Raw genomic sequence first — 26,563 nt, 5'->3', positions numbered from 1 at the left:
ATAAAAATTAATACTATAATAACAATTTCTGCTAGTAGGCAAAGAGTAGCAACAGGGCAAAAGCAGCAGGCCTGGTGAAAATCAATCCTGAAGTGCTCCAAGCATTAGGAATTGACTTTTTTTTTTTCCTTTAAGGTTATTAGTTTGGCAAGGTCTAAGGTTGTGGTAATCAACCGTGGCTAAACAGGAATGAGACTGGCTAAATCAAAATCTCTGGGGCTAGGGCTAGGCACGGTGGCTCACACATGTAGTCCCAGCACTTTGGGAGGCTGAGGTAGGTGGATCTCTTGAGGCCAGGAGTTTGAGACCAGCCTGGGCAACATGGTGAAACCCTGTCTCTACTAAAAGTACAAAAATTAGCTGGGCATGGTGGCATGCCTGTGGTCCCAGCTACATGGGAGGCTGAGGCAAGAGAATTGCTTGAATCCAGGAGGTGGAGGTTGCAGTGAGCTGAGATTGCACCACTGCACTCCAGCCTGAGTGACAGAGCAAGACTCCATCTCAAAAAAAAAAAACAAAAAACAAAAAACAAAAACAACAAACAAAAAAAATTAGTTGGATGTGGTGGGTCATGCCTGTAATCCCAGCTACCTAGTGGCTAAGGCATGAGAATCACTTGAACCCAGGAGGCAGAGTTTGCAGTGAGCCAAGATAGTGCCACTGCACCTCAGCCTGGGTGACAGAGTGAGGATCTGTATTTAAAAAAATAAAAAATAAAAAATCTCTTGGGATGGGACCCAAATATTAAAAGTTTCAAAGCTCTCCAGGTGATTCCAATATGGACTTGAGGTTGAGAACCACGAATCCAGAACAAGGGTGATCTAGAGCAGAGTTTTCCATCCTTGGCACCATTACCATGTGGGCCAGGTGATCTTTGTTACAGAGGGCTGTATGTTAGCATCCCTGACTTCTACATGAGATGCCAGCAGCATACTCCCAGATGCTACAACAGAAAGTGTCTCCAGAGATTGCCAAATGTCCCCTGGCATAAAAATTGCCCCCAGTTTACATCCTTAATCTGGTGGTTCCAGGCTCCAGCAGCAGCAGCATTCCTGAGAGCTAATTAAATGCAGCATTTCAGGCCTGCTGATTAAGAATCTGCATTTTGGCTGGGTGTGGTGACTCATGTCTTTAATACCAACATTTTGGGAAGCTGAGGCGTGCGGATTACCTGAGGTCAGGAGTTCAAGACCAGCCTGGGCAATGTGGTGAAACCCCGTCTCTTCTAAAAATACAAAAATTCGCTGGGCATGGTGGTGTGCACGTGTAATCCCAGCTACTTGAGAGGCTGAGGCAGAAGAATAGCTTGAACCTGAGAGGCGGCGGTTACAGTGAGCCGAGATCATGCACTGCTCTCCAGCCTGGGTGACAGAGCAAGACTCTGTCTCAAAAAAAAAGAAGAAGAAAGAAAGCAAAAAGAAAAAAAGTAGAATCTGCATTTTAACCAGCTCCCTGGGTGATCTGCTACACAGCACATGTGGAGCACAGTGGTTCAGAGCATGGCCAACATGAGATCAAGAGCTTCGGTTCACTTCTGGACTGGCCCTGGGATTTATACACAGACCAAGAACAACAGTTTCTCTAAATCCTATTATAACTGGGATCAGAAGATGAAAAAGAAGACAGCATTTCCTTCTACTTACTTGAGACATTGGTTCAAGTGGCACTATCTCTCCAGGAAGAGATATATTCATGTTATTGTTTCCTATATTCAAAACTTTAATTTGGACTTCGTTTCCATTGGGGAAGACTGGAAGAGTTTTCTGAGCGAAATAAAATAAAATTGGCAGTGAGGTCTTCAATACAACATGGAAAATAATCTTCACCCTGGCATGGGAGCACTTTCCCCAGCTGTGTAAAGCTCTGCTGGCTGAGACACACCAGGCATCCCTGACTAAGCTGCCCGTCACAGACTTCATGACACCCACAGAAATGACTTTTATACAGAATATTGCAGTGATATGGTTTGGCTGTGTCCCCACCCAAATCTCATCTTGAATTGTAGCTCCCATAATTCCCAGGTGTTGCAGGAGGGAATCAGTGGGAGATAATGGAATCATGGGGGTGGTTTCCCCCATACTGTTCTCTTGGTAGTGAATAAGTCTCACAAGATCTGATGGTTTTATAAGGCGAAATCCCTTTTGCTGGCTCTCATTCTGTTTTTGCCTGCTGCCATGCAAGACGTGCCTTTCACCTTCTGCCATGATTCTGAGGCTTCCCCAACCATGTGGAACTGTGAGTCCATTAAACCTCTTTTTCTTAATAAATTACCCAGTCTCAGGTATGTCTTTATCAGCAGTGTGAGAATGGACTAATACAGAAAGGAATCAGAAGATGCTGCTCTCAGTCTTCTCTAGCCACCTCCAGGCCAAGGGATGACAGGATACGAAGCTGAATATCTGAGAGTCCCGAGTCACTATAATCTAAACGAATATCCCTCTTGTCACAACATCTGAGATCTACCATCCCCCGACTCCAGTGTCCTCCTGTAAGTCTGGAAGCCCAGTCCCCAGCCCTAGACGCAGCGCTGTACACAGCTCACAAATGCCTTATGCCCTCCTGCCTCCATACCTTTGTTCAGAGTCTTTGTCTTTTTTCTACAATGCCCTCTTTCAAAACCCAGTGTCACTGAAGCAATCCGGGTCCACCTTAGCCAGAAATTCATCTTCCACAAAGCTGGCTGTGTCCAAGAGGAGCATGAGTATGCCCACGATCACGGGGGCCCTGTTTGCAATAGCCAAAAGGCACAGGCAACCCAGGTGCCTGTCGGGGGGAAGGGATGAACAGTGTGGTGTATACACACAATGGGATGGTATTCAGTTTTACAAAGGAAGGAAATCCTGACACAGGCTACAACAGGAAGAACGCTGAAGACAATGTGTTAAGTGAAATTAGCCCGTCACAGAAGGACAAATACCATATAATACCACTCAAAGGAGGTGCTAGAGTAGTCAGATTCATAGAGTGTCAGAAAGTCAAATTCATAGAGTCAGAAAGCAGAATGGGGTTGATGGGGATAGGGGAGGGGGAGATGGAAGTTGTTTAATAGGCACAGAATTTCAGTTCTGTAAGATGAAGAGTTCTGGAGATTGCACAGCAATAGAGATGTACTTAACGCTACTGAACTTTACACATAAAAATGACTACTATGTGGCCGGGCATGGGGGATCATGCCTGTAATCCCAGCACGCTGGGAGGCTGAGGTGGGAGGATTGCTTACCAGCCCAGGCAACATAGTGAGACCCCATCTCTACAAAAAATTTTTAAAATTTAGTGGAGTGCAGTGGTGCATGCCTATAGTCCCAGCTACTCAGAAGACCAAGGTGGGAGGATCGCTTGAGCCCAGGAGGTTGTGGCCGCAGTGAGTGTGACTACGCCACTGCACTCCAGCAGCCTGGGCGACAGAGTGAGGCCCCGTTCCAAAAAAAAAAAAAAAACAAGAATGTGGTAAACATTATGTTATATATATTTGCCACAATTAATTTTTTTTTAATTTAAAGATATTAAAGAGCTGCTCTGCCTATGGAGTAGCCATTCTTCATTCCTCTACTTTCTCAATAAACTTCCTTTCACTTAAAAATATAAATAAAGATATTAAAAGAGAGAGAGAAGGAGGAAAGGAACGAGAGAGAGACAGAGAGAAAGGCAAAGAGAGGGAGGCAGTGGTGGGGGTGGCGGGGAGAGGGAGGAGGCTCTCTCCTAGCACACAGCCCTGTTTCCAGGAGCTGCTCGCGGACTGCCAGCGCTGGGAGTCTAGCTGAGCCCACTGGGAGTCCAACAGACGTGTGCATTTGCTTAGAGACTACTCATTTTTAGAAACACTAGAACAAAATGCATTCTCACATCAAAAAGACAATTTGCACACATTTGAGATGACACTTCTTTGTGAATGTTGACCTTCTTTTAACCAGATCTCCTAGGAGTTCAGATGGTGAAGAAACACATTCTGTAAACTTCTTTTCCGTCATAAAAACTGTGTTATAAATGCAATCTACTTAGGTAAGCTTTTTCCCCTGCTGAAGCCCACCCACTTTACCCGCACATCCACGGCGCCTCCCGCGGCTCACAGCTCCAGGGCTCAGTTTACAGGGAAAGCCCTTGGCCTCCCCTAACTCGCTTCATCCCGGAGAAATAAGATTCTGAACGCTCCACCTAAATGCACTGGGAAAGGACACGGGAAGCATAGGACAACTCACATCAATTTCCACCTGAACGATGGCAGCCACCACAAAGGCCATGGACGCCAGGAACATGCCAACAGTCATCTTCTTCAGGGAGCTGATGGGGCAAGAGAAGGGTGACTCTCAACCAATCCCACATAGACGAACGAAGCGAAACCCCACCCCCGTCATCCCCCAACAAAACCGAATTCCCTCCGAAAACACACGGGCGTCAAAGCGCCTCTCCCTCTCGTGGTCATGGATTCATGACCAAGACCAAGACCAGGGAGGATAAATGGAACATAGCTTCTCGTTCTCATTTGCTTGCTTATTTATTTATTTGTTATTATTTTTAGACAGAGTCCTTCTCTGTCATCCAGCCTGGAGTGCAGTGGCACAATCTCAGCTCACCATAATCTCTGCCTCCCAGGATCAAGTAATTCTTGTGCCTCAGCCTCCTGAGTAGCTGGGATTACAGGCAACTGTCACCATGCCGGCTAATTTCTTGTGTTTTTAGTAGATATAGGGATTTCCCCAGTTGTCTAGGCTGGTCTTGAACTCCTGACCTCAAGCGGTCTACCTGCCTTGGCCTCCCAAAGTGCTGGAATTACAGGCATGAGCCACCGTGCCTGGCCTGTATATTTACTTTTAATTTCTAGAAGCTATAGTTTAGGTGATACTCCAGATTGCAAAGACCATTCCTATCATCTGCATACAGAAAAAAATCTTGATTAAAGGCCTTTTCAGGCTGTCATTCACAGCATTTTTATTTTCAAGAACATTTTCAGAAACATCAGTACACGAACATTTATTGACTTCATTCTTCAAAACCCCATCCTCTAGGTGAGGTTGCGGGAGGGGCTGCAGGCTGAGTGCAGCCCAGCTGCAAAGCCCTGGCACCAAAGGAGCCTCCACCAACGCAGCCCACCTGTCACCTACGTGAAATTGAAGCCACATTTTGCAATCAGAGGGTACAGCACAGCATCGAAGATGGGGACCATGATCACGATCAGAATGGCGTTCACAGTCTGCAGAGGAAGTGGAGGTGAAATGTTAAGCTTGTCTCAAAGACGACTCTGACCCTGAAAGCAACTTACACGTCCTCTCCTACCTGCATCTGATCAGGCTGAATTTCCATAGTTCCCTAAGAAGAGAGGAAAAACATCTCACTGAAAAATGCCATGAAAGGGAAGAAGAAAGGGGACAAAAAAACTAAAACGAAGGAATAGTGACGGAGAAGATCAAGTGTCTCCATTTCCCAAACTTACGATTCTCCCGGACATGGTTGTTGCTTGCAGTGTCCACCTGGAGCCCTTAAAAATGAAGACGTTTGCTGTATTTATTTGGAAATGTGGGTTTAAAAATGTTTACAAGTCAATGGTGAGTCTTTTCCAAATCAGGAATGAGGTCTGACATGTTACGGGATTTTTGTTTGTTTTTGAGATGGAGTCTTGCTCTGTTGCCCAGGCTGGAGAGCAGTGGTGCGATCTCGGCTTACTGCAACCTCTGCCTCCCGGGTTCAAGCGATTCTCCTGCCTCAGCCTCCTGAGCAGCTGGGACTACAGGTGCGTGCCATCAAGCCCGGCTAATTTTTGTATTTTTAGTAGAGATGTGATTTCACCATATTGGCCAGGCTGATCTCGAACTCTTGACCTCATGATCCACCCATCTCGGCCTCCCAAAGTGCTGAGATTACAGGCATGAGCCACTGTACCGGCCATGTTATAGGATTCAATGTTGTTTTAAACATCAAGTTAGTCTCCCAACTCTATTATGATACTAGGTCAAAAGAAACAGGTTGTATTTCTAGTGTATGAGTGAACATGATATAGAGTACTCCAACCCCTCAGAAGCTGCACAAAGCACTATCCCGAGATGAAGCTATCCCTAGGAAACACAAAACTGCATTTCCGAGGCTCGTGGGAAAGCATGGTGTCATCTGCAACGTGAAAGCAGCTGTGTACCCTGCAGACGGTCCATACTCACTGCCATCCAAGATTCAAAAAATGTTATTATTGTTAGCAGCCATTTTGACAGTCTAGGCTGGCCCCAAATAGATCTCCTTCAAGACAGCAGTGGATTTAAATCTGGGCAGCCCTGCTATGGTCCACCTATTTCACAGTGAGACGATTCAGGACTGTACAAGTAAATATGATTATGTCCATAGAAGACTAAACATGTAAATGCTTTCATATGAATCCCTCAGCTCCACTAGAAAGACATCATAGAAAGTCAGGAAATTGGCCGGGCACGGCGGCTCATACCTGTAATCCCAGCACTTTGGGAGGCCGAGATGTGTGGATCGCCTGGGGTCAGGAGTTCGAGACCAGCCTGGCCAACATGGCAAAACCCCATCTCTACTAAAAATTGTCTGGGTGTGGTGGCAGGTGCCTGTAATCTCAGCTCTGAAGAGGCTGAGGCAGGAGAATCGCTTGAACCTGGGAAGTGGAGGTTGCAGTGAGCCAAGATCTTTCCCCTGCACTCCAGTTTGGGTGACAGATCGAGACTCTGTATCAGAAAAAAAGAAAAAAAAAAAAAGAAAAAAAAGAACTCTACCCCTGTCTGAGTTCTTCCTACAGGCCAGTCACTGAGTATCTTATGGATGTTCTCCCACTGGACCCTCATGGCTTTGAGGTGGGTGATTAGCACGCTTTTGGAAGAGTTAAGAGTTACTACAGCCACCCAAGTGTCACAACTACCACGGAAGAGGTGCGTTTCCAGTGCAAGCCTCATCCCAGTGCCCAGCTCCCAACCTGCATGCAGCGCTGCCTCCCGCATTCATCTGATCCTGTCTCAATTTCCTACTTAGAAATGAGGAGATGTGTGTGTACACTTACATTTCTCCCATGCAATGGTTTATCCCTGTCGTCATCCTCCCTGCACAAACCACGGGTGTTCATTGATTTTCTTAAAACTCCAGTTTCTAAGAGAAACAGTACCTATGTCTTTGTTCTGTAAATGAGGACTGATCTTTAAAAAGAAACGGTATCCAATCGCTTTAGTTACGGAGCCTCATGCATTGAGGTGTTTAACAGGATTGTGAAAAATTCCCGGGCATGTGTCTTAGGGCTGTGGTAGAAAGAGACAACAGGTCACCTGCTGGGTTCTAGGTCCCTGCTCAGAGAGGAGTCATTTTCCACCATAGGATGGCACTTCTAGCCCAAGGACTCCATCTTAGAGTGGAAGACATCAAGTACCTCTCCATTTATGTGTGGACCCCATTAAAAGGCAACCTATCGGCCGGGCGCGGTGGCTCACGCCTGTAATCCCAGCACTTTGGGAAACTGAGGTGGGTGGATCACGAGGTCAAGAGATCGAGACCATCCTGGTCAACATGGTGAAACCCTGTCTCTACTAAAAATACAAAAAATTAGCTGGGCATGGTGGCACGTGCCTGTAATCCCAGCTACTCAGGAGGCTGAGACAGGAGAATTGCCCGAACCCAGGAGGCGGAGGTTGCGGTGAGCCGAGATCGCGCCATTGTACTCCAGCCTGGGTAACAAGAGCGAAACTCCATCTCAAAAAAAAGAAAAAAAAAATATGCGACCTGTCTTGTTACTATGCTGTATTGGTAGGAAAACAAACTCCAGTCCTGGATGCAATATTTCCCAAGGCTACTTCACTTGACCTCACCTAATTGTCTTCATTATTTAGCAAGAGAAATGTGGATAGAACCAGCTGGAATTGCTGTTTTTTTGTTTTTGTTGTTTACAATAAACTGAATGTGTTCTGACAGTTAAATAAGTGAAATATAAATGAGAAACTGGAAAAGAACTTTGTAGGTGTGAAATACGAAGTGAGCCTTGGTACCTGGCAGTGCGGATGTACGCTTGCTAAATGAAGCGGAACGGAAGCAGAGTCTCACATTACCTGCTGGTCAAACAAGGCCCAGAACATCGGGAGTGGAATATACAGGAACATCACCCTCGTAACCATCTTAATTTGGGAGATAAGCCGCTTCTGTAATCGGAGTGGGGGAGGGACAAGTCAGCCACACCCTGTGTCCCATGCCACTCGAGTCTTGCAGGCCCTGCTGAGTTTCAGTGGAGACACAGATATTTTCATCTAGAGACAAGCTGGGAGGTGATTAATCCAAAACATACTGCTGCAGTTTTCTTTAGAAAACTGACATATTCTAAGCTATCTAAAGTATGAGTGAAAACGTCTATTAGGAGGTAAATTACTTGAATTTACTCACTGTAAATCCTGCCACAGCCGTCACCACCGTTTGACTCTCCTATATTCAAACTAAGATTATGTGACCCCAGTTACATATAATTAATGGCAGATGAGACCAAATGAAAAACTATGAAAAGGTAATATTGTTTCCAGACTAATTATATCCACTCTTTATCAAGTTCTTTCAATTAAAAAAATGCACTCATGCATAGTCTTATCTAATATGCTATAAAGGTATAGCTGACCATTATGTCCACGTAACCTTTATGTGAATTGAGGTTCTGGGTGTTCACTTCCAGGGGGAATCGGGGTCATTGTGGCAATGACAGTTACTCACATCATATTTCTCCTTGGCCCAGTCCAGCCAGTGCTCTCTCTTGGGAAATGTCTTACTCCGATGCCTGAATCTATTTTTGATGGCAAACTGAAGGAAGGAAGAAAAATCAAATTTCAAAAAGGGATCAACAACTTTGTCAGGGAAGCATATTGCAATTAAACTCCCTTTAGTAGAAAACGATGCTTATGAGAAAAGCAAAACATAAAATTGTATCTACTAGTATATGAGCACTTATTTCTATTAATAGTGTCTTTCCAACTAAGAGCATCTGAGTTGGAGTGAACAGAGTCAGGCTGTGTCCAATGAACTCTCTAGATCCTTTAGAGAAGCATGCCCAGTAGAAATAGAACACGAGGCGGGACGCAGGGGCTCACGCCTGTAATCCCAGCACTTTGGAGGCCAAGGCGGGTATTATCATGAGATCAGGAGACAGAGACCGTCTTGGCTAACATGGTGAAACCCCATCTCTACTACAATACAAAAAACTAGCTGGGTGTGGTGGCACATGCCTGTAGTCCCAGCTACTCGGGGGAGGCTGAGGCAGGGAATCACTTGAACCTGGGAGGGAGGTTGTAGTGAGCGGAGATCGTGCCACTGCACTCCAGCCTGGTGACAGAGCAAGACTCCATCTCAAAAAAAAAAAAAAAAAAAAAAAAAAAGATCTAGAACACAAGCCATGTTTGCAATTTAAGTTTTCTAGTAGCCATCCTAAAAAGTAAAAGTGAAACAGGTAAAATTCATCATACATATATTTTCTGTAACATGATAAACCCCACTGATTTTACCAGGTAATCAATGTTTAAAAACTAATGAGAATTTTTACCTTCTTTCATATTAAGTCTTCCAAATCCAGAGAATATTTTATACTTAGGACATTTCAATTTGTTTTTGAGACAGGGTCTTGCTCTGTCGCCTAGGCTGGAGTACAGTAGCACTGTCTTGGCTCACTGAAGCCTTGACCTCTGAGGCTCAAGTGATCCTCTCAGCTCAGCCTCCCAAGTAGTTGGGACCACGGGTATGTGCCACCATGCCTGGATAACTTTTTGATTTTCTTTTTAATAGAGATAGGGTTTTGCAATTTTGCCCAGGCTGGTCTTGAACTCCTGAGCTCAGGCTATCCGCCTGCCTTAGCCTCCCAAAGTGCTGGGATTACAGGCATGTGCCACCATGCCCAGTCAGCATATCTTAATTCGGATGCTAGATTTTTGTCAGAAATATTTGATCTGTATTTAGGTTTCATAAAGTTTGTGTTTGAAAAACTAGATTCACACACTAAGTTGTTCCACACATACTTAAAAGCCTTCCAATAATTGAACTGAATATCAGTTTTTAAATTTAAGAGTAAGAACCCACTACAGAGAAACACATTTATTAACGAATTAAGGCTATAGGGAAACATACTTTAAAATATAATAAAACAGGTCAGAAAAATACGGTGACCCACCCATCATAAAATTAGAGGCCACAAAGATTCCTTGTTAGCGTTGTTTAGGAAAAAGGCTTCTGGGAGCAGCAAAGTGCATTTGCAACAATACAGCAAGAGGTGATGCTGGTGGAGGCTGGAGGCATGTGTGTGATCGAAAGGCAGTAAGCTGGCCAGTCACAGTGGCCCACATCTGTAATCCCAGCACTTTGGGAGGCTGAGTCAGGTGGAACACTTGAGGCCAGGAGTTCAAGACCAGCTTGGTCAACATAGCAAAACTCCATCTCTACTAAAAATACAAAACATTAGCCAGGCATGGTGGCAGGCACCTGTAATCCCAGCTACTTGGGAGGCTGAGGCAAGAGAATCACTTAAACCCAGGAGGTGGAGGTTGCAGTGAGCCAAGATCATGCCACTGTACTCCAGCCTGGGCAACAGAATAAGATTTCATCTAAAAATAAATAAATAAATAAATAAATAAATAAATAAATGGAAGGAAGAAAGAAAATATAATAAATAATCTAAAGCAGTAAGGCCAGGTAAGATAAAGTAAGTGATCTAAAATTATCTTAAGGCTGCCTTTTCATCCAAAAGATTCGCAGGTGATTTTTTAAAGTAAGTAACATATTTACCTCTAGTTATACAACATATACAGTATGTTCACTAAAAAAATGGGGAGTGTATGAGAAAAAATTATTTTATTCCATTATCTAAGGCTTCCTACTCTCAACATTCATTTCCTGCCCATAAATGTACCTGTATGTGCATATGCTACGGAGGTGCTTATGGAAGGATCCACATTCTGCACATTTCTATCACCAGATGTTCTTTAAAAACAGGACTGCTGCTGGCTGCATGCTGTGCAGAGATGAGCTGGAAGGTCTGCACCATCTTCCTATTTGCAGCAATGTGGTGGGCTTACATTTTTGCCATTATACGTATTACAATGATAATCTTTGTATGTGAGTCTGTGTTCACTTTTTAAAATTATTTACTTTTTTGTTTGTTTTTCTTTTCTTTTTGTTAAAATTATTTTCTTACTCTAGTTTGTTCTGTTTTGTTTTGAGACAGAGTCTCCCTCTGTCGCCCAGGCTGGGGTACAGTGGTGCGACCTTGGCTCACCGCATCCTCTGCCTCCCAGGTTCAAGCGATTCTTGTGCCTCAGCCTCCTGAGTAGCTGGGATTACAGGCACCCACCATCATGCCTGGTTAATTTTTTTATTTTTAGTAGAGACAGGGTTTTACCATGTTGACAGGCTGGTCTCAAACTTCTGAGCTTAAGTGATCCACCCACCTTGGCCTCCCAAAGTGTTGGGACTACAGGTGTGAGCCGCCATGCCCGGCCTATTTTCTTACTCTTAATTCCTAAAAGCAGCATGACTGACTCGAAGCATCTGAACATTGGTGAGTCTTGCTACACATTGCCAAATAGAACCTCTCCATTTCTGATTCACTGCTCCCCAGCAAACGTCAAGCACTGTTCTTTGACAGGTGAAGATCTCTGACAGATGAAGAGTCACTTTGATTGGCTTTTCTTTGACCATTGATCTTATTTTCTAAGCTCCAGAGCCATTTCTATGCCTCCCTTATTGAGTTCTGTTTGTGTCTTTTTCCATTTGGTGAATTTTTGAAGAAACTGCCATTTATTGAAATAAAAACACTAAAAAAAAAAATTCAAAAGAAAAATCAAAGCTTAATTAAATTATAATTTAAAGGATGTAGAAGGTTCTGAGGTGGTTAAATGGGCTTAAGAAAGAGCAGCTGGGATACTTACGCCGATGCACTTGACCACTTTGCCCATGATGTTGCCCTGTGGCTGGACCTTCTTGTACATGCCACTGCCAAGGATAAACACCACTAGATAGGGCAGAAAAAGACATGTCAGCAGGGCATGTGCCAGAGCCACCTGTGGCCCAGAGAAACGTGCCTTTATTTGAGTTACAACTTTGGGAATAACCAGATTACTTATGGAATGTGTTTAAATACCAACCTCACAGTTTAGAAAGTGCTTTTAACTCTCACAATCACAAAAACCTCTGAGTAATGTTATATTTGTGTTCTAATATGCAAACCTTTAAGCCTAATATAATCTACTTCCCGTAACTTAAGGTAGCTCAAATACACTCACACAGCATTTAAGTACAAGTCCTATCTCTATTTAAAGGGAGACAAAATGAATCAGTGCTTTCATATAACATATTAATGTATTATTCTACTAAAACAATAAATGGGGCCAGGCTCAGTGGCTCACACACCTGTAATCCCAGCACTTTGAGAGGCCGAGGCAGGTGGATCACTTGAGCTCAGGAATTCGAGACCAACCCGGCCAACATCAAATGCAACCCTGTCTCTACTAAAATACAAAAATAAGCTGGGCATGATGGTGGGCACCTATAATCCCAGCTACTTGGAGGCTAAGGCAGGAGAAATGCTTGAATCTGGGAGGTGAGGTGGTAGTGAGCTGAGATCATGTTACTGTACTCCAGCCTGGGTGACAGAGTGAAACTCCGTCTCAAAAAAATAAAAATAAAAATAAATGGAGCTGTAATTTTTTGACTGCAATGGGAAGAGAAACCTTTTTCTTTCTCCCTTTTATATTCAGGAAAAAAAGAATTAATCATACCTGGCAGAAGTTTTTTTCTGTGGTCACTGCAGAAGCAGTTACAATTAATTGCATCTGCAGCTACAGTTTTATAAAAGTTAGAAGCACCTTTTAATGAGGCCATTCTTCCATGGACCTTTTTGGCAAAAGTCATATTGTGAAAATAAATTAGGAAAAAAGGCATTCTGGGGATGAGTGTAGTGGCTCACGTCTGTAATCCCAGCACTTTGAGAGGCCAAGGCAGGAGGATCACTTGAAGCCAGTAGTGCAAGAGCAGCCTGGACAACATAGTGAAACCTTATGCTATCATCTAATCAAAATTTTTTTAAAAATTTAAAGCATTTTTACAAGAGTCTCTGAAAACATAGTTCATATGCTAGGATTTCTGATTATTCAATACCATGCTTAAATAATTCAAAAACACTGATAGCTTGAATTCTACTTGTTTTTCTCAATTAAGAGGGCCTGAGATTTTTGACAGGTGCTAACTCCAAGTATGTGCCTATACCAGGCGTCCCCAAACTTTTTACACAGGGGGCCAGTTCACTGTCCCTCAGACCATTGGAGGGCCGCCACATACTGTGCTCCTCTCACTCACCACCAGTGAAAGAGGTGCCCCTTCCTGAAGTGCGGCGGGGGGCCGGATAAATGGCCTCAGCGGGCCGTAGTTTGGGGATGCCTGGCCTATACTATCGATGTTCTTTATAGCTGAGGAAGTGGATGTTTACTTATATTTTTGCCCTATGTCAACTTTTCTCAACGCAGATATGGATGGGAAAGAGACTGAGTCTACGTTTTCTTTTACCAAACAATATTTCATCTTTAAGCTTCTGATTAACTGAAAACGAATTCAAGCATAGGAATTTCTAGAGGTCGTATTGACAGATCAGATTTGGCCTGTTCTCAATTCCTCCAAAAGAAAAAGCATAATCTTTGAGAGAGGAATAACTCGTACAGATGAAATAAAAATTTACCTAAAGTGCTTAATACAGTGTAAGAACCATGGAAGAAAAGAGACATAATGAAAACAGGAAAATGCTGAGTGCTCACCTAAACGGAAGGAGAAAGCGAAACTGCTACAACGTGAGCAAAAGAGACTGAAAACGGGCCTCCTGCACGCACTACTAAGATCTGAGAACAAGAACTGGAGAAAGAGACGTGGTGGCCAGCTGAGCAAAGCTGGTGACAGCTCGTGTGAGTGGGAGAAGAGGCTCTGAGGACTTGAGGCGGCCACTGGGCTGTTTCCTTCTTGCCCCGCCCTTGGCCACTTTTCACCTCCAACCATCCCATGGAGACAAACCACATTTCCTAAAAGCCAATGCCAAGAACTAATGTGCAAATGAATGCCTCGAATAGACGTGTATGTTCCGCCCAACAAGAAAGAATTCTGGCAGAAACATTTGGGGATGGTATTAGTTAGGTGCAAAAGTTATTGCATTTTTGCCATTCCTTTCAATGGCAAGAGCTGTAATGACTTTTGCGCCAACTTGATTGATTATGGAAATGTAGACATTCATTGGAGTGTTTCAGTGTTTCAATGGCAACTGAACCAGGTTGCTAGTTCTTCAAGCAAGTTACAGATAAGTACATGCTGACAAGAACAAAAGCTTTTTAGCCTTGGGTTCAGCTTATCTAGCAGATTCTATCTTTTTCATCTTTTGTTGGTTTGTTTTTAAACAGGGTCCACCGTCTCATCCAGGTTGAAGTGTTGTGGTGTGATCAGGGCTCACTGCAGCTCAAGCAATTCTCCCACTTAAGCTTTCAGAGTAGCTGGGACTACAGGTGTAAGCCACGGCACCCAGCTAATTAAAAAAAAAAAAAAAATCAGCTGGGCCTGGTGGCTCATGCCTGTAATCCCAGCACTTTGGGAGGCCAAGGCGGGTAGATCACTTGAGGTCAGGAACTCAAGACCAGCCTGGCCAACATAGTGAAACGCTGTCTCTACTAAAAATACAAACATTAGCTGGGTGTTGTGGTACGTACCTTTCCCAAGTAATCTCAGCTACTTGGGAGGCTGAGGCAGGAGAATTGCTTGAACCTGGGAGGCAGAAGTTGCAGTGAGCCCAAATCGTGCTATTGCACTCCAGCCTGGGTGACAAGAGCAAGACTCTTTAGAGATAGCGTTTCTCTCTGTTGCCCAGGCTGGTCTTGAACTCAAGCAATCCCCCTGCCTCAGCCTCCCAAAGTGCTAGGATTATGGCCATGAGTGACCATGCCTGGCCTCTCTCACCTTCATCTTAATCTGCCTAAATAGTATCACATCTTTCAATGACCAACTCAGTTGGCTCCTTTTCCTGTAATCCTTTTTTTTGATCCTATTCACTCAGAAGTGATATGCCAATCCTACTTTCTTTGAATAGTGAGGGGGTGTTTAACATCTGGTGCCAATTCTTCTCTCCACTTTTGGTTGCCACTTGTTACATGCACTTTAAAAAATTAGTCACAATCGTTCATGTAGGGTCTGATCTGGTCCTAGGCTTATATTCATTCAAGCAATTTCTACTTACTCAGGGATACAGCCATGAGAGCAGCAGGAACCCCGAAGGCCAGTGGGTAACAAGCTTGTTTACTGTGGATTCCACACTCTTGAACTGGGGAGAAATGACAAGAGTAAAATCCATGATGCAATTGGTAATGAGCATATCTTCATATTTGTAAAGATCCCTCACTGATAGTTACATAGTGCTTTCAAGTAGTGTTCTAGACGTATCCATTTGTCTTACTGACATCGTTGCCAGCTGAGCAAAGCAGCAGTGTAGCAGAAGATGGAAACCAGTTCTAATCTCAGCCCCTCAATAGATGGGTGATCCCGGCTTGGCCAAAATCAGTGGCCCCCTCTTGGTTCTGTGGATTTTCTTTGCGGGGGAGATAAAGATGGCCTGCATACACTAACTTGATTATGTGGGACTCAGTAAATCAAAAGTGTGCTGGAAAATCAGTATCATATGTTCCTGAATTCATGCCAATCAGGAAGCAATTCAATGACCTAGACAGGGGTTGGCACACTTTTCTGTGAAGGGCCCATTAGTAAATATTTTAGGCTTTGTGAGCCATTGGTCTCTGTCAACTACTCAACCCCACCTTTGCAGGGGAAATCAACTGTAGACAATACATAAATGAATGGTCTTGCCCAGATTTCTGGATTCAGCCACAGTTTGCCAACCTCTGACCAATAGTTATTTTAGCTATGAAATCCCAGGATTTGTTTGTTTGTTTTTTTTTTTAATTACACACATAAGCCAGGCGCGGTGGCTCAAACCTGTAATCCCAGCACTTTGGGAGGCCGAGGCGGGTGGATCACGAGGTCGAGAGATCGAGACCATCCTGGTCAACATGGTGAAACCCCGTCTCTACTAAAAATACAAAAAAATTAGCTGGGCATGGTGGCGCGTGCCTGTAATCCCAGCTACTCAGGAGGCTGAGGCAGGAGAATTGCCTGAACCCAGGAGGCGGAGGTTGCAGTGAGCCGAGATCGCGCCATTGCACTCCAGCCTGGGTAACAAGAGTGAAACTCTGTCTCAAAAAAAAAAAAAAAAAAAAAATTACACATATAAAATAAATACATAAAAATTATATAAAAACTAAGCCTTTGTAAGGAGTCATAGCGATTCCCGGTTCCCGGAAATCCTTTCCATGGAATGCTGGAGCCACCAGGAATGATCTGATGAGATCAGCGTTTTGATTTAGTTTAGCTGCTTCACAATCGGGAGAGAAAAAAGTTAGCTAGCAGAAGTGACAGTCATGCCAATGTTTCCTGTTAGTGGCATGCAAAAATAATTTTCCCCTGGAAAGAACTGAAATTTGTTAGTCCAATCTTTATTTGAACTGAGTCATTAGCAGCTAATTAGCAAGTTACATATATTTTTTGTCACGTGTTCATTTTCTATTTGCATGAGAGCAATGAATTTCCTTTTAAAAACTATCCTTTAACAGATTCTATTTAAACATGAACCCTCTAGTAAAACCTAGAGGTGAGAAAGGTGAGGGAACAGGACGCAGAAATAAAAGCTATGACATTTTTATACAAAACAAGTTAGAAAAAAACAAACAAGCTGGAAGGGGGTTTAATTGTCTGTCATCCTCAAACGCTGTTCTAGGCAGGAATACATAAATCCCCCTGAGGTCTTTATTTCATCATCAAATCTGATTCCAGTGTGGACAGCATGGTCCTGTTAGTTTGTCTTCAATACCACCACATATTCCCTTCCATATGGGAAATTCCCAGACTCTCAATGGAGCATTCGCAAGCACAAACGTGACAGCTACTGACACTGTCCCATTCTCTTTATCTGAGGAGTCAAGTATTATTTTGGAAATACTTGAGATGATGGGAAAGCAAAGAACAAAACATTGCCCAGTAAACTCTTCCTAAGTCACGGAAATACCACTGGGGAGCAAAGCTTGAAGCTAGAATGGCAGCTACAGCCCACCAGGTTGGCTTCCAAGCCGCCTCTCTGGCCTCTTCCTCTTACCGTGAGCATGACATTGCATTAGTGACAGCTCAGGAAGATGGAGGCCCACGCTAAGGATGGCTTAGACTCTCCAGTGGTCACTGGGATAAGGGATTCAAATAAGATGAGAAAAGGAGGGATTTAAATAAGATGAGAAAAGGAGATTCAAATAAGATGAGAAAACGCACAGGAAAAGACGCGCTTACTCCGGATTCCAACGTGCATCCTAGCATGTGGCTGACAGCTAGAGGACAGGGGAGAAGGGAAGAACAGAACAAAACAAAGGCGACACAGATTCAGCCTTAGTGAAAAAAGACAGACAGACATTCCTTTCAGGAGTCTCTTACCTCTGAGCATGGGAGTGATGATCGTGGAAAGCAAACTTCCAGCATTAATGGCCAAGTAAAAGATGGAAAAAAATCTGTTTCTTTGTTTCTCCTGCAATGTTAAGGAAAAAGTAAGATGGCTTTGGCTATCAATCAACCGAGCAGAGGTAGCAGATGATCTCACTTTACGTCTTAGTTTTGGTTGGAATCTTATTTTCTAACGCACTTAAAAAGAATTCGATGGAGAACAGGCTTTGCGCCAGTGGCCTCTGACTCCTGGATGTGTGTAGTTCATTCACGTGGGCTCTGTGGAGGCTCCTGCTCTTACCTGGCCCTCTTCAAACTGATCTCCGCCAAATGCAGACACGCAGGGCTTGATTCCTCCAGTCCCGAGAGCTATCAGGGCCAGGCCGATCATGGACAGCGCCCTGGAAAAGACAGGGTATTAGGGCCAGCATGGTAGATCCCCACAAGCAGAAGCCATATATTGTCTCCAGTTTCCCTCAGCGGGCCTGGCACAGTGACACACACAGAGAAGAACGTAATCTCGTGGGAAGCCAGCTCACAGGAATGCAGCCTGATAGGCGAATGCAAACTTGAACTCATGGGCCTTCAAGCTCCTGCCCCCATCTAATAATTTACCATCCAGAAAACATAAAACAATAGCTTGCAAGCTGAGCAAAGCCTTAGGTATGGGGTTCTTTTGCAGCTTTATGGTTTCCAGTAAAAGAGTGGATAAATGAAATGTTATTCAACAAATAAAAGCATTGTGTCTGGTACACTCATAACAGACTCATAATAGTCATTAAGTAACATTGGAAAACATGATTTCATTGCAAAGCAGAATATCAGGTTAGGCAGTATGACCTCAGTTTGTTTACCAGGTACAAAAAAAAAGGAAAGAAATAGACTAAAAGATGTATTGTTATGTCTAGATGGTGGCATTAAGGGTTATTTAATTGACTATTGTATTTTCTAGGTTATGGCTAAGTATTTTACCTCCTGAATTGAAAAAACAATTCATAGCATTTATTGACTCTCACTTTGTAGTTTTATTAAGTTTAGAGGTAGGAACTACAAATTTCTTCTTTTATAGGCATCTATCCCATATCTTCTAGGTTGCTAACGTTGCTTTTAAACACTTAAAAAAAATTTAATGAACAGATAAAGTCAAGGAAAATACTGCACAAAGAAAGACTTCTTTAGAAATCATGCTTCCTGAACCAATCTTCCAGAATTGGCTGGCCAAATCACCCCTTTAATCTTGTCTGCCTCTTAATACAACTTGCATTTAATGTTGCCAAACTAAGCATTTTAAAAGACAACAAAAATCACTGCCAACCGAATATTATATACAATTCATTCTTGTGAGAATTTTAGGTGTGCTCCAATACGAACTCCGTGAAATGAAAAACAAAACGCTATGATTTCCTGAGCACTGATTACCTGTCAGGCAGAGTTCCAGGTGCTTTGCTTGTATTAACCCACAGCAGTCCTACATGAATTAGGTACTATCACAAACAAGGAAACTGAGGCACAGAGATTAAGAAACTTGCTTAAGCCTCACACAACTAGGAGGGGTACAGCCAGAATCTGGCTCCAAAGTCCACGTTCTTAAATGACATTACAGATTAGAATACTGAGGTGTGGAGAAGAGCACCTGCCGCGGCCACCTCCCACAGCGTGGCTGTGTGGGAGGGCTCGCAGCCGCTCCCCTCCACCGGCACTGTTCCCTCTGGGCACAGTGTGGCGTCAGGAGATCAGTCTGGACAGCAGTCTCTCGCTAAGCCAGCAGTGCAGGGATTGCCGATACTGATTTGAGTTTCTATTCTACTCTCTCAGCTCGTTAGGTACTTTACTCATAGATCAACGAACTAAAGCGAAAAACCAGGAAATTGAATAAATCTCTACAACTAGTCTATTAGGCCAGACTGCAGTGAAACAAGGTTAATCCAGCACAACGAGCATTTGTCAATAACACCTGCCATCCAGAGCCCAGCACAAAGGGCTGGAACAAATATTTATGAAATGGGATTGTTGAAAAACAGGCACAAGTATGGTATAAGACAGAAAACCAAAGGTCCTGGAATCTGGAAGATACCCGGCGGTGTGAAGGATCAAGGTCTATGGGAGTTTATATCCCTCCAGGGAGGTTAAGACCAACACGAATCCCCTGCCCACTGACTGTACGTCACGTGGAATGTGACAGTCCATGACAGCCAAACCTCAGAGTGAGCAATGCCTCCAGACAACCACTGGAGTGTGACATCCTGAAGACCCAGCTTAATCCATTTGACAGCCTTCTCCATACTGCCAAAGAGGGAAGAAAAACCTCCTTATGCTCACAGTGAAGTTCAAGGAAAAAGCATCAAAGGAGCACTTGGTGGGAAGGTGGTGGGGGCAGCAGCGAGCATCAACTCACACGTGCACAGGAAGGCTGTCGGGAGTGCCGTCATGGTTGTGGTCTGTGAGGTCAGTAATGGAGCTTACTGAGAGAACTACTTGTCCAATTGTGTAGACGATGGAAAGCGACATAATGGTCCTGTTTCCCAAGGTGAAGAGAATCCAAGTTAACCACACAATAGCCATCCACTTCCGACTCCAACACAAGACACCCCCTCCTCGAAAGCTTTCAAGAGCCCAATCCTGAATACACTTATTTCTTGAACCTGACTAACACTGGTAACTTTCAGGAAGGCACATGGGCCAAAAGAATAGAACAAAGTTTTGGGCTAGGCATGGTGGCTCATGCCTGTAATCCCAGCACTTTGGAAGGCCGAAGCAGGAGGACTGCTTGAGCTCGGGAGTTCAATACCAGCCTGGGCAACATAGCAAGACCCCATCTCCACAAAAAAATTAAACATTAGCTGGGTGTGGTGGTGCACGCCTGTGGTCCCAGCTGCTCGGGAGGCTGAGGTGGGTGGATCACTTGAGTCCAGGAGTTTGAGGCTGTAGTGAGCCATGATTGTACCACTGCACTCCAGCCTGGGTGACAGAGCAAGACCCTGTCTCTTAAAAAAAAAAAAAAAAATTGACAAGTTTTGGCTAGAGGGACAGGAGAGGGGAAAGACCCACTTTATCTTTCAAGCATTTGAAAGATTCTATGTTCTGTTTGACCTGTGGAATTCATATTTATATTTTTAAGCTGCACTCTAGCCTGGTGCAGTGATGTGATCACCGCCTGTCACATGCTGCTCACTACAGTCTTGACCTCCAGGGCTCAAGTGGATCCTCCCACCACGGGCTCCCAAACAGCTGGGGCCACAGCTATATGCTACTATGCCTGGTTAATTTATTTATTTTTGTAGAGTTAGAGTCTCACCATATTGCCCAGGCTGGTCTCAAACTCTTGGGCTCAAATAATCCTCCTGCCTCAGCCTCCCAAAGTGCTGGGATTACAGGTGTGAACCATACCACACCTGGCCTCTCACTATGTTGCCCAGGCTAGTCGCAAACTCCTGGTCTCAAATGATCCTCCTGTCTCAGCCTCCCCAAGAGCTGGGATTACAGGTATGACCCACAGCACACCTGGCCTCTCCTCAGAGTTGATTCGTCATTCCAAAATTCCACCCTCCCCAACCACAAAACCTACATTTACTTTTTGGCTTGTTTGTGAACAAGAAAATTCCAGACACTCACTTGAATTTTCCCAGCCACGAGTCGGCGATAAGAGCTCCGAGAATTGGCGTCAGGTAGCACAGAGCCACAAACGTATGGTAGATGGCAGTGGACAGGTTGTCATCCCAGCGAATGAAATTTGTGAAGTACAGAATCAGGAGTGCTTTTGCAGAGGGCAGGTGGAGGAGGAGAGGGAGCAAAGTGAGGTCTGGTTACAGCCACCCCTGCTCTTCCCCAAAGGGTGAGAAGCAGCCAATACAGTTACCTCGCATTCCATAGTAGGAAAACCTTTCGCAGAACTCGTTGACCACGATGAAGAAGATGCTCAGGGGATAACCAAAGCAACTCTGACAAAAAAGAAACAAGCACAGGATGGAAATACACCCCTCACTGGTCCATAGCCACAAAGGAGCACCAGTGGCATGAAGAGCAGCCAGTGCAGATTCAGTACGTTGCCAGTGACTAGAGCAGGAAACTAGAGTTCAATCATTTCATTCTCCACACTAATGCTTCCACAGAGATAGCAATGAAATAAGCATCGAGTGGCATTGTTAGTTTGCGGAGGATTATCCACAGTATTTCCTTGAGAGAGGACGTCCCACACGGAAACCCAGGAACCCACCCTCGCTGGTTCTGGATGCACACTACAGATCTGTTAGGTGAATGAACCCTTAGGGGTAAATCAGGTGATGAAATTCACAAGCTGAAGATATGTAGAGAAGGAAAAAGGGTACTCACCCATGACTTGGACATTCCTAAAAGAAAAGCAGAATCCCAATATTAAAGTCAAGCTGTTACAATACTGTTTGCTGTGTCTAAACTCAAAGCCTCTGACTTTTTAGGGTGGTCGGAGGGGCCATTCACCAAACAGCCCCAGCCTCCCTGGGACCCCAGCCCAAGACTTTTGCTTCTTATTGGAAGCAGGGCCTGGCATCTGTATTTTCCTTTAAGAAGCTCCCCGGGCAATTCTTGTGTGCAGTCAAAATGCAGAAGCAGCAGCTCAGAGAATCAGGCCCAAAGCATTTCCTCCTGAAACACTTCAAAGGCTGCCCGTGGGAAAGAATCCACACGCTCTAGCATGTTCTCCACTGTCTCACAAGTGATGGTGGGGATTACAATCCTGCAATATAAAATGCTTCCGAGTGCCTGACGCACTGTGCACACTCAACCGCCACCTCCTGCCTGCCTGCCAGGCTCGCCCCATGATTTAAGTCTTGCCACTGATATTCCCTTCCTGAATCATCTCTGATGTCCCTATGTCACCACACTGTAATGATGAGCAGTTTATGTTTTTGCTTCCCTTCTGGACCAGTTTCTGCCAGTGGACGGATTGTGCACCATCCATCACACCAACATCCCCACTTCCACTGTCCTGCACAACACCTCCCACTCGTAGGGGCTTATGTCATGGGGGTGGGTAAGAAGAGCAGGAAGAACCAGCCTGAGAATACAAGGGAGCCAGTGCACGTCTAGTCCAGCGGACTCTCCCATCTACTTCCCAGGAGCGCCGCATCCCCATCCCGTCAGCCCCTGCTCTTCTGTCTCCCAGAATTTTGACAAGAGCTGAGCTGTGCCCTTGTCTCTGGTCTTTACAACTTCTCACTCTGCTCCTGCACAAACACACTGCCCTGTGTTCATCCGCGTCTATCACACGCTAGGCTGTTTCCCATGGGGCATCCATCCCTTTCCCCCTTACCCGCCCCTATTTTCTTATGTTAGGGTTGTTTCTTGCCAGGCCTCCCTGAACATGCTCCACCTCTTTTAGGAATCTAGGAATCGGTGACCCCATAGCAGTGGGTCTCACACTGGAGTGTGCCTCAGAGTCACTGTAGGACTTGCAAGAACAGAGAGCTAGGCCCCACTCCCAGAGTTGTTGATTCTGTAGGCCTGAGACGGACACTTGAGCTTGCATTTCTAACAAGCTCCCAGATGTGGGAGCTGCCACTGGTCCAGGCAGTGTGCTTTGGAAGTCATTACACTAGAAAATTAATCTTCAGACTGTTCTTTTCCCAGTGTTTGTTCTTGGCACCTTTGTAAAAAAATGAGTTGGCTATAAACGCATGCATTTATTCCTGGGTTCTCTTTTCTGTCTCATTGGTTTATGTGTTTTTATGCCAGTACCATGCTGATTTGGTTACTAGAGCTTTGTAATATATTTTGACAACAGGTGGTACCTCCAGCCCTATTTTTTTTTTTCTTTTTTTGCTCAGCATGACTTTGGCTTTCTGAGGCCTTTTGTGGTTGTACAGGAATTTTGGGATTTTTTTTTTTTTCTATATCTATGAAGATTGTCATTGGATCTTGTCATTTGCAGCAATACAGATGAAACTGGAGGATACCAGGTTAAGTGAAATAAGCCACAGAAAGATCGATATCACGTGGTCTCACTCATATATGAGAGCTAAAAAAGTTGATCTCATGGAGGTAGTGAGTAGAATGGTGGTTACAAGAGGATGGGAAGGGTAGGGGAAGACGGGAGGATGAAGCAAGGTTTGTGGATACAAAAACATGGTCCTGTAGAAGGCATGAGAGCTGGCGTTTGGTAGCACAAGACGGTGACCATGATGAACAATTTATTGTATATTTCAAAATAGAGGCTGGGCGTGGTGGCTCACGCCTGTAATCCCAGCACTCTGGGAGACTGAGATGGGCAGATCGCTTGAGGTCAGGTGTTCAAGACCAGCCTGACCAACATGGTGAAACCCCATCTGTACTAAAAATACAAAAATTACCTGGGTGTGGTGGTAAGTGCCTGTAATTCCAGTTACTGGGGAGGCTGAGGCAGAAGAATCACTAGAATCCAGGAGGCAGAAGCTGCAATGAGCCAAGATCACGCCACCGCATTCCAGCCTAGGCCACGGAGTGAGACTCCGTCAAAAAAACAAATAACAAAAAACAAACAAAATAGAAGATCTGGAATGTTCCCCACACAAAGAAATGATCAAGGTTTGAGGTGATGGATGTCCCAAATATCCAGATTTGATCACTACTGATTGTATGCCTCTATCAAAATATCATATGTATCCCATAAATATGTATAATTATTATGTATGCACAACAACTTTTAAATCCTTAAGGCCCTATGGCAACCCATGTGTTGCAAATTGCAGCAGAGCTGCCCATACGAAAAGCAGCTCCACTGGAAGTCAGTGGCAGCCACTGGGGCTGGCGTTTGAGAAGGCGCACTTCCCTACACCTGAAGTTTGCATCTCTAACAAGAGTCAAGGTGACATCAATGCCACTGGTCTGGACACTGCACTCGGAGGACCACATGCAGGCTGTGATGTCCTGCTGCCTGATGGCTCTATATAAGCGAGTTTTATCACTGCCCTGGCTCCAAGCACCAGAAAGACCATGCCAGGTATCCAATACAGGAGCCGTGCAGCACGCTGAAGCCTCCACCACAGGGCCTACCTCCATCCCCCACACTGTTTCCCTCTGGGGACCTTCTTGCAGATTTACTGCCTTGTCTTTTCATTACATGCAAGGTCAAAGCCCTATCCCACAACAAACGAAACCACAACCCTGGCAGAGGAACTCCCTTCCTGACCCCGACCACAGGGCCCTCCAGGCCTCACCACCCCTTCCTGGGCAGGCGCCTTCCCTCCTGATCCCGGCGGCCTGTGCTGGGGTTATTTCCATTCCTGCAGCTCAGCGTGGCCCCAGGGACTCCTACCAGATGGTCTTGCATTTTTGCCCATTTAAGAGCATTTTAGGGCCGGATACGGTATCTCACACTTCCATCTGAGGTGGGTGGATCACTTGAGGTCAGAAGTTCAAGACCAGCCTGGCCAACGTGGTGAAACCCCACCTCTACTAAAAATACAAAAATTAGCTGGGCGTGGTGGTGGCCGCCTGTAATTCCAGCTACTCAGGAGGCTGAGGCAGGAGAATCCCTTGAGCTTGGGAGGTGGAGGTTGCAGTGAGCTGAGATCTCACCACTGTACTCCAGCCTGGACAACAGAGTGAGACACTGTCTCAAAAGAAAAAAAAAAAAGAAAGAAAGAGCATTTTAGATGCTATTTTAGTCCTTGCCCTAAGGGGGCATTCACTGTCCTGGTTTCTCGGGACCCCACTCCTAACTTCCTGCCTGTTAGGAGTTCTGGACAGAGATTCCTCCACACGAATAACCCGGGTTCCTCCCAAGACAGAGCCGCCGTGGGATGGGGCAGCTTCCCGGGCAGTAGGCCGAGAATGAGGCCACAGAGTCAGCCCTGCGGCCACGTCCCACGCTGGCACCTGTGGGCTGCCTGGAGGCCGGGCCCATCTGTTCCGGGGTAGCCCAACAATCCAACGAGGGCGACCTCCACCCTGCAGGGTTGCTGGGAGAGTGCTGCGAATCCCACGGTACTCAGGGCTTCCTTACGGGGGAGACGCGACCTCCTCAGAGTCCTCGGGACCCTGCGCCGCTTCCCGCAGGGCGGAAACGGTGTTTGTGGACCGAGCTTCCCAAGACCCCGCTGCTCCGTCACCAGCCCCGCGCTCAGGTCAGCTCTGCCCTGTGGGCCCGTGGCCGCTCCAGGCCCGCTCCGGGGCTGACCCGCGGGGATCGCATCCAGGTCCCAGCCTGGTTTCCACTGGGTTTGGGCCACGGGGGAGATCAGAGGGAAGAAGAAACGCTGGGATACTTGTTTTTCTGGCGTCCTCCCTGAAAGGTCCCCTCAGACCGGCACCTCAAGCGACAGTCGCGGCTTCTCCAGCGTCTCCCTTCCCACCTGACTCTCTCCTTCCAGGTTTCGGAGCGGTTCCTCCCCCTCATCTAGCAGGCCCAGGGTCCACGCTGCCCTGTGCGGCCCCGTCCCCCGCGGCGTCTTTCTGTGCCCGAGCCCTCCCGTGCGGAGCGTGGCCTCTGTGTCCTGGGAGGGTCGTGGTGACGCAGTGCACCTGCTGTGGACTTGGGCCGCCGGTCACACTGCGCGGGGAAAGCGCCAGCCTAGGAAGGGCTGGTCCGGCACGTGTGCGTTTTGCAAGATCAGTGCAAACCAGGCTGTGGGTGCAAAGTGTCACTGCTGTGCAGTGTGTGGTGTGTGTGTGCATGTGCGTGTGTGCGGTGTGCGTGTGCGGTGTGTGTGGTGTGTGCGGTGTGTGTGGTGTGTGCGCGCATGTGCGTGTGTGTGGTGTGCGGTGTGCGTGTGTGCGGTGTGTGTGGTGTGTCTGTGTGCGGTGTGTGTGTGCGCGTGTGAGGTGTGTGTGTGGTGTGTGTGCGCATGTGCGTGTGTGCGGTGTGCATGTGGGCGGTGTGTGTATGGTGTGTGTGTTTTTGAAATGAAGTTTCACTCGTCTGGCTGGACTGCAATGGCGCCATCTCAGCTCACTGCAAACTCTGCCACCCAGGTTCAAGCGATTCTCCTGCCTCAGCCTCCCGAGTAGCTGGGATTATAGGCGCCCAGCGCTGCTCGGTCTTCAGGACATGGCAATACCACCTTGTGCTTCGCCTGCTGAGACTTTGGGTAATATGGCCTTACTG

General features: G+C 45.7%; 1 protein-coding gene across 2 annotated transcripts in view; it reads right to left on the bottom strand.

Annotated features, from left to right (window-relative positions):
* SLC15A1 (solute carrier family 15 member 1) overlaps positions 1–26,563 on the bottom strand; it is a 63,542-nt gene that overhangs the window by 20,468 nt on the left and 16,511 nt on the right. The window contains exons 2-16 of one of the 2 annotated variants that reach the window (XM_039473278.2): positions 21,835–21,851; positions 21,362–21,443; positions 21,118–21,259; positions 19,901–20,020; positions 17,807–17,906; positions 17,500–17,590; positions 15,209–15,292; positions 11,874–11,956; positions 8,677–8,763; positions 8,031–8,120; positions 5,429–5,473; positions 5,272–5,304; positions 5,100–5,188; positions 4,197–4,278; positions 1,644–1,763 (exon numbers count right to left, since the gene is read on the bottom strand). In XM_039473278.2, coding sequence (XP_039329212.1) covers positions 1,644–1,763; positions 4,197–4,278; positions 5,100–5,188; positions 5,272–5,304; positions 5,429–5,473; positions 8,031–8,120; positions 8,677–8,763; positions 11,874–11,956; positions 15,209–15,292; positions 17,500–17,590; positions 17,807–17,906; positions 19,901–20,020; positions 21,118–21,259; positions 21,362–21,443; positions 21,835–21,851 — 1,265 coding nt within the window. The remainder of the gene's footprint in view (positions 1–1,643; positions 1,764–4,196; positions 4,279–5,099; positions 5,189–5,271; positions 5,305–5,428; positions 5,474–8,030; positions 8,121–8,676; positions 8,764–11,873; positions 11,957–15,208; positions 15,293–17,499; positions 17,591–17,806; positions 17,907–19,900; positions 20,021–21,117; positions 21,260–21,361; positions 21,444–21,834; positions 21,852–26,563) is intronic. The other variant, XM_074387518.1, reaches the window with a different exon arrangement.

The sequence above is a fragment of the Saimiri boliviensis genome, chromosome 16 (assembly GCF_048565385.1).
Source record: "Saimiri boliviensis isolate mSaiBol1 chromosome 16, mSaiBol1.pri, whole genome shotgun sequence".
NCBI classification, from domain to species: Eukaryota; Metazoa; Chordata; class Mammalia; order Primates; family Cebidae; genus Saimiri; species Saimiri boliviensis.
Note: the sequence above shows the minus strand (reverse complement) of the source record. Positions and strands in the feature narration are given on the sequence as shown.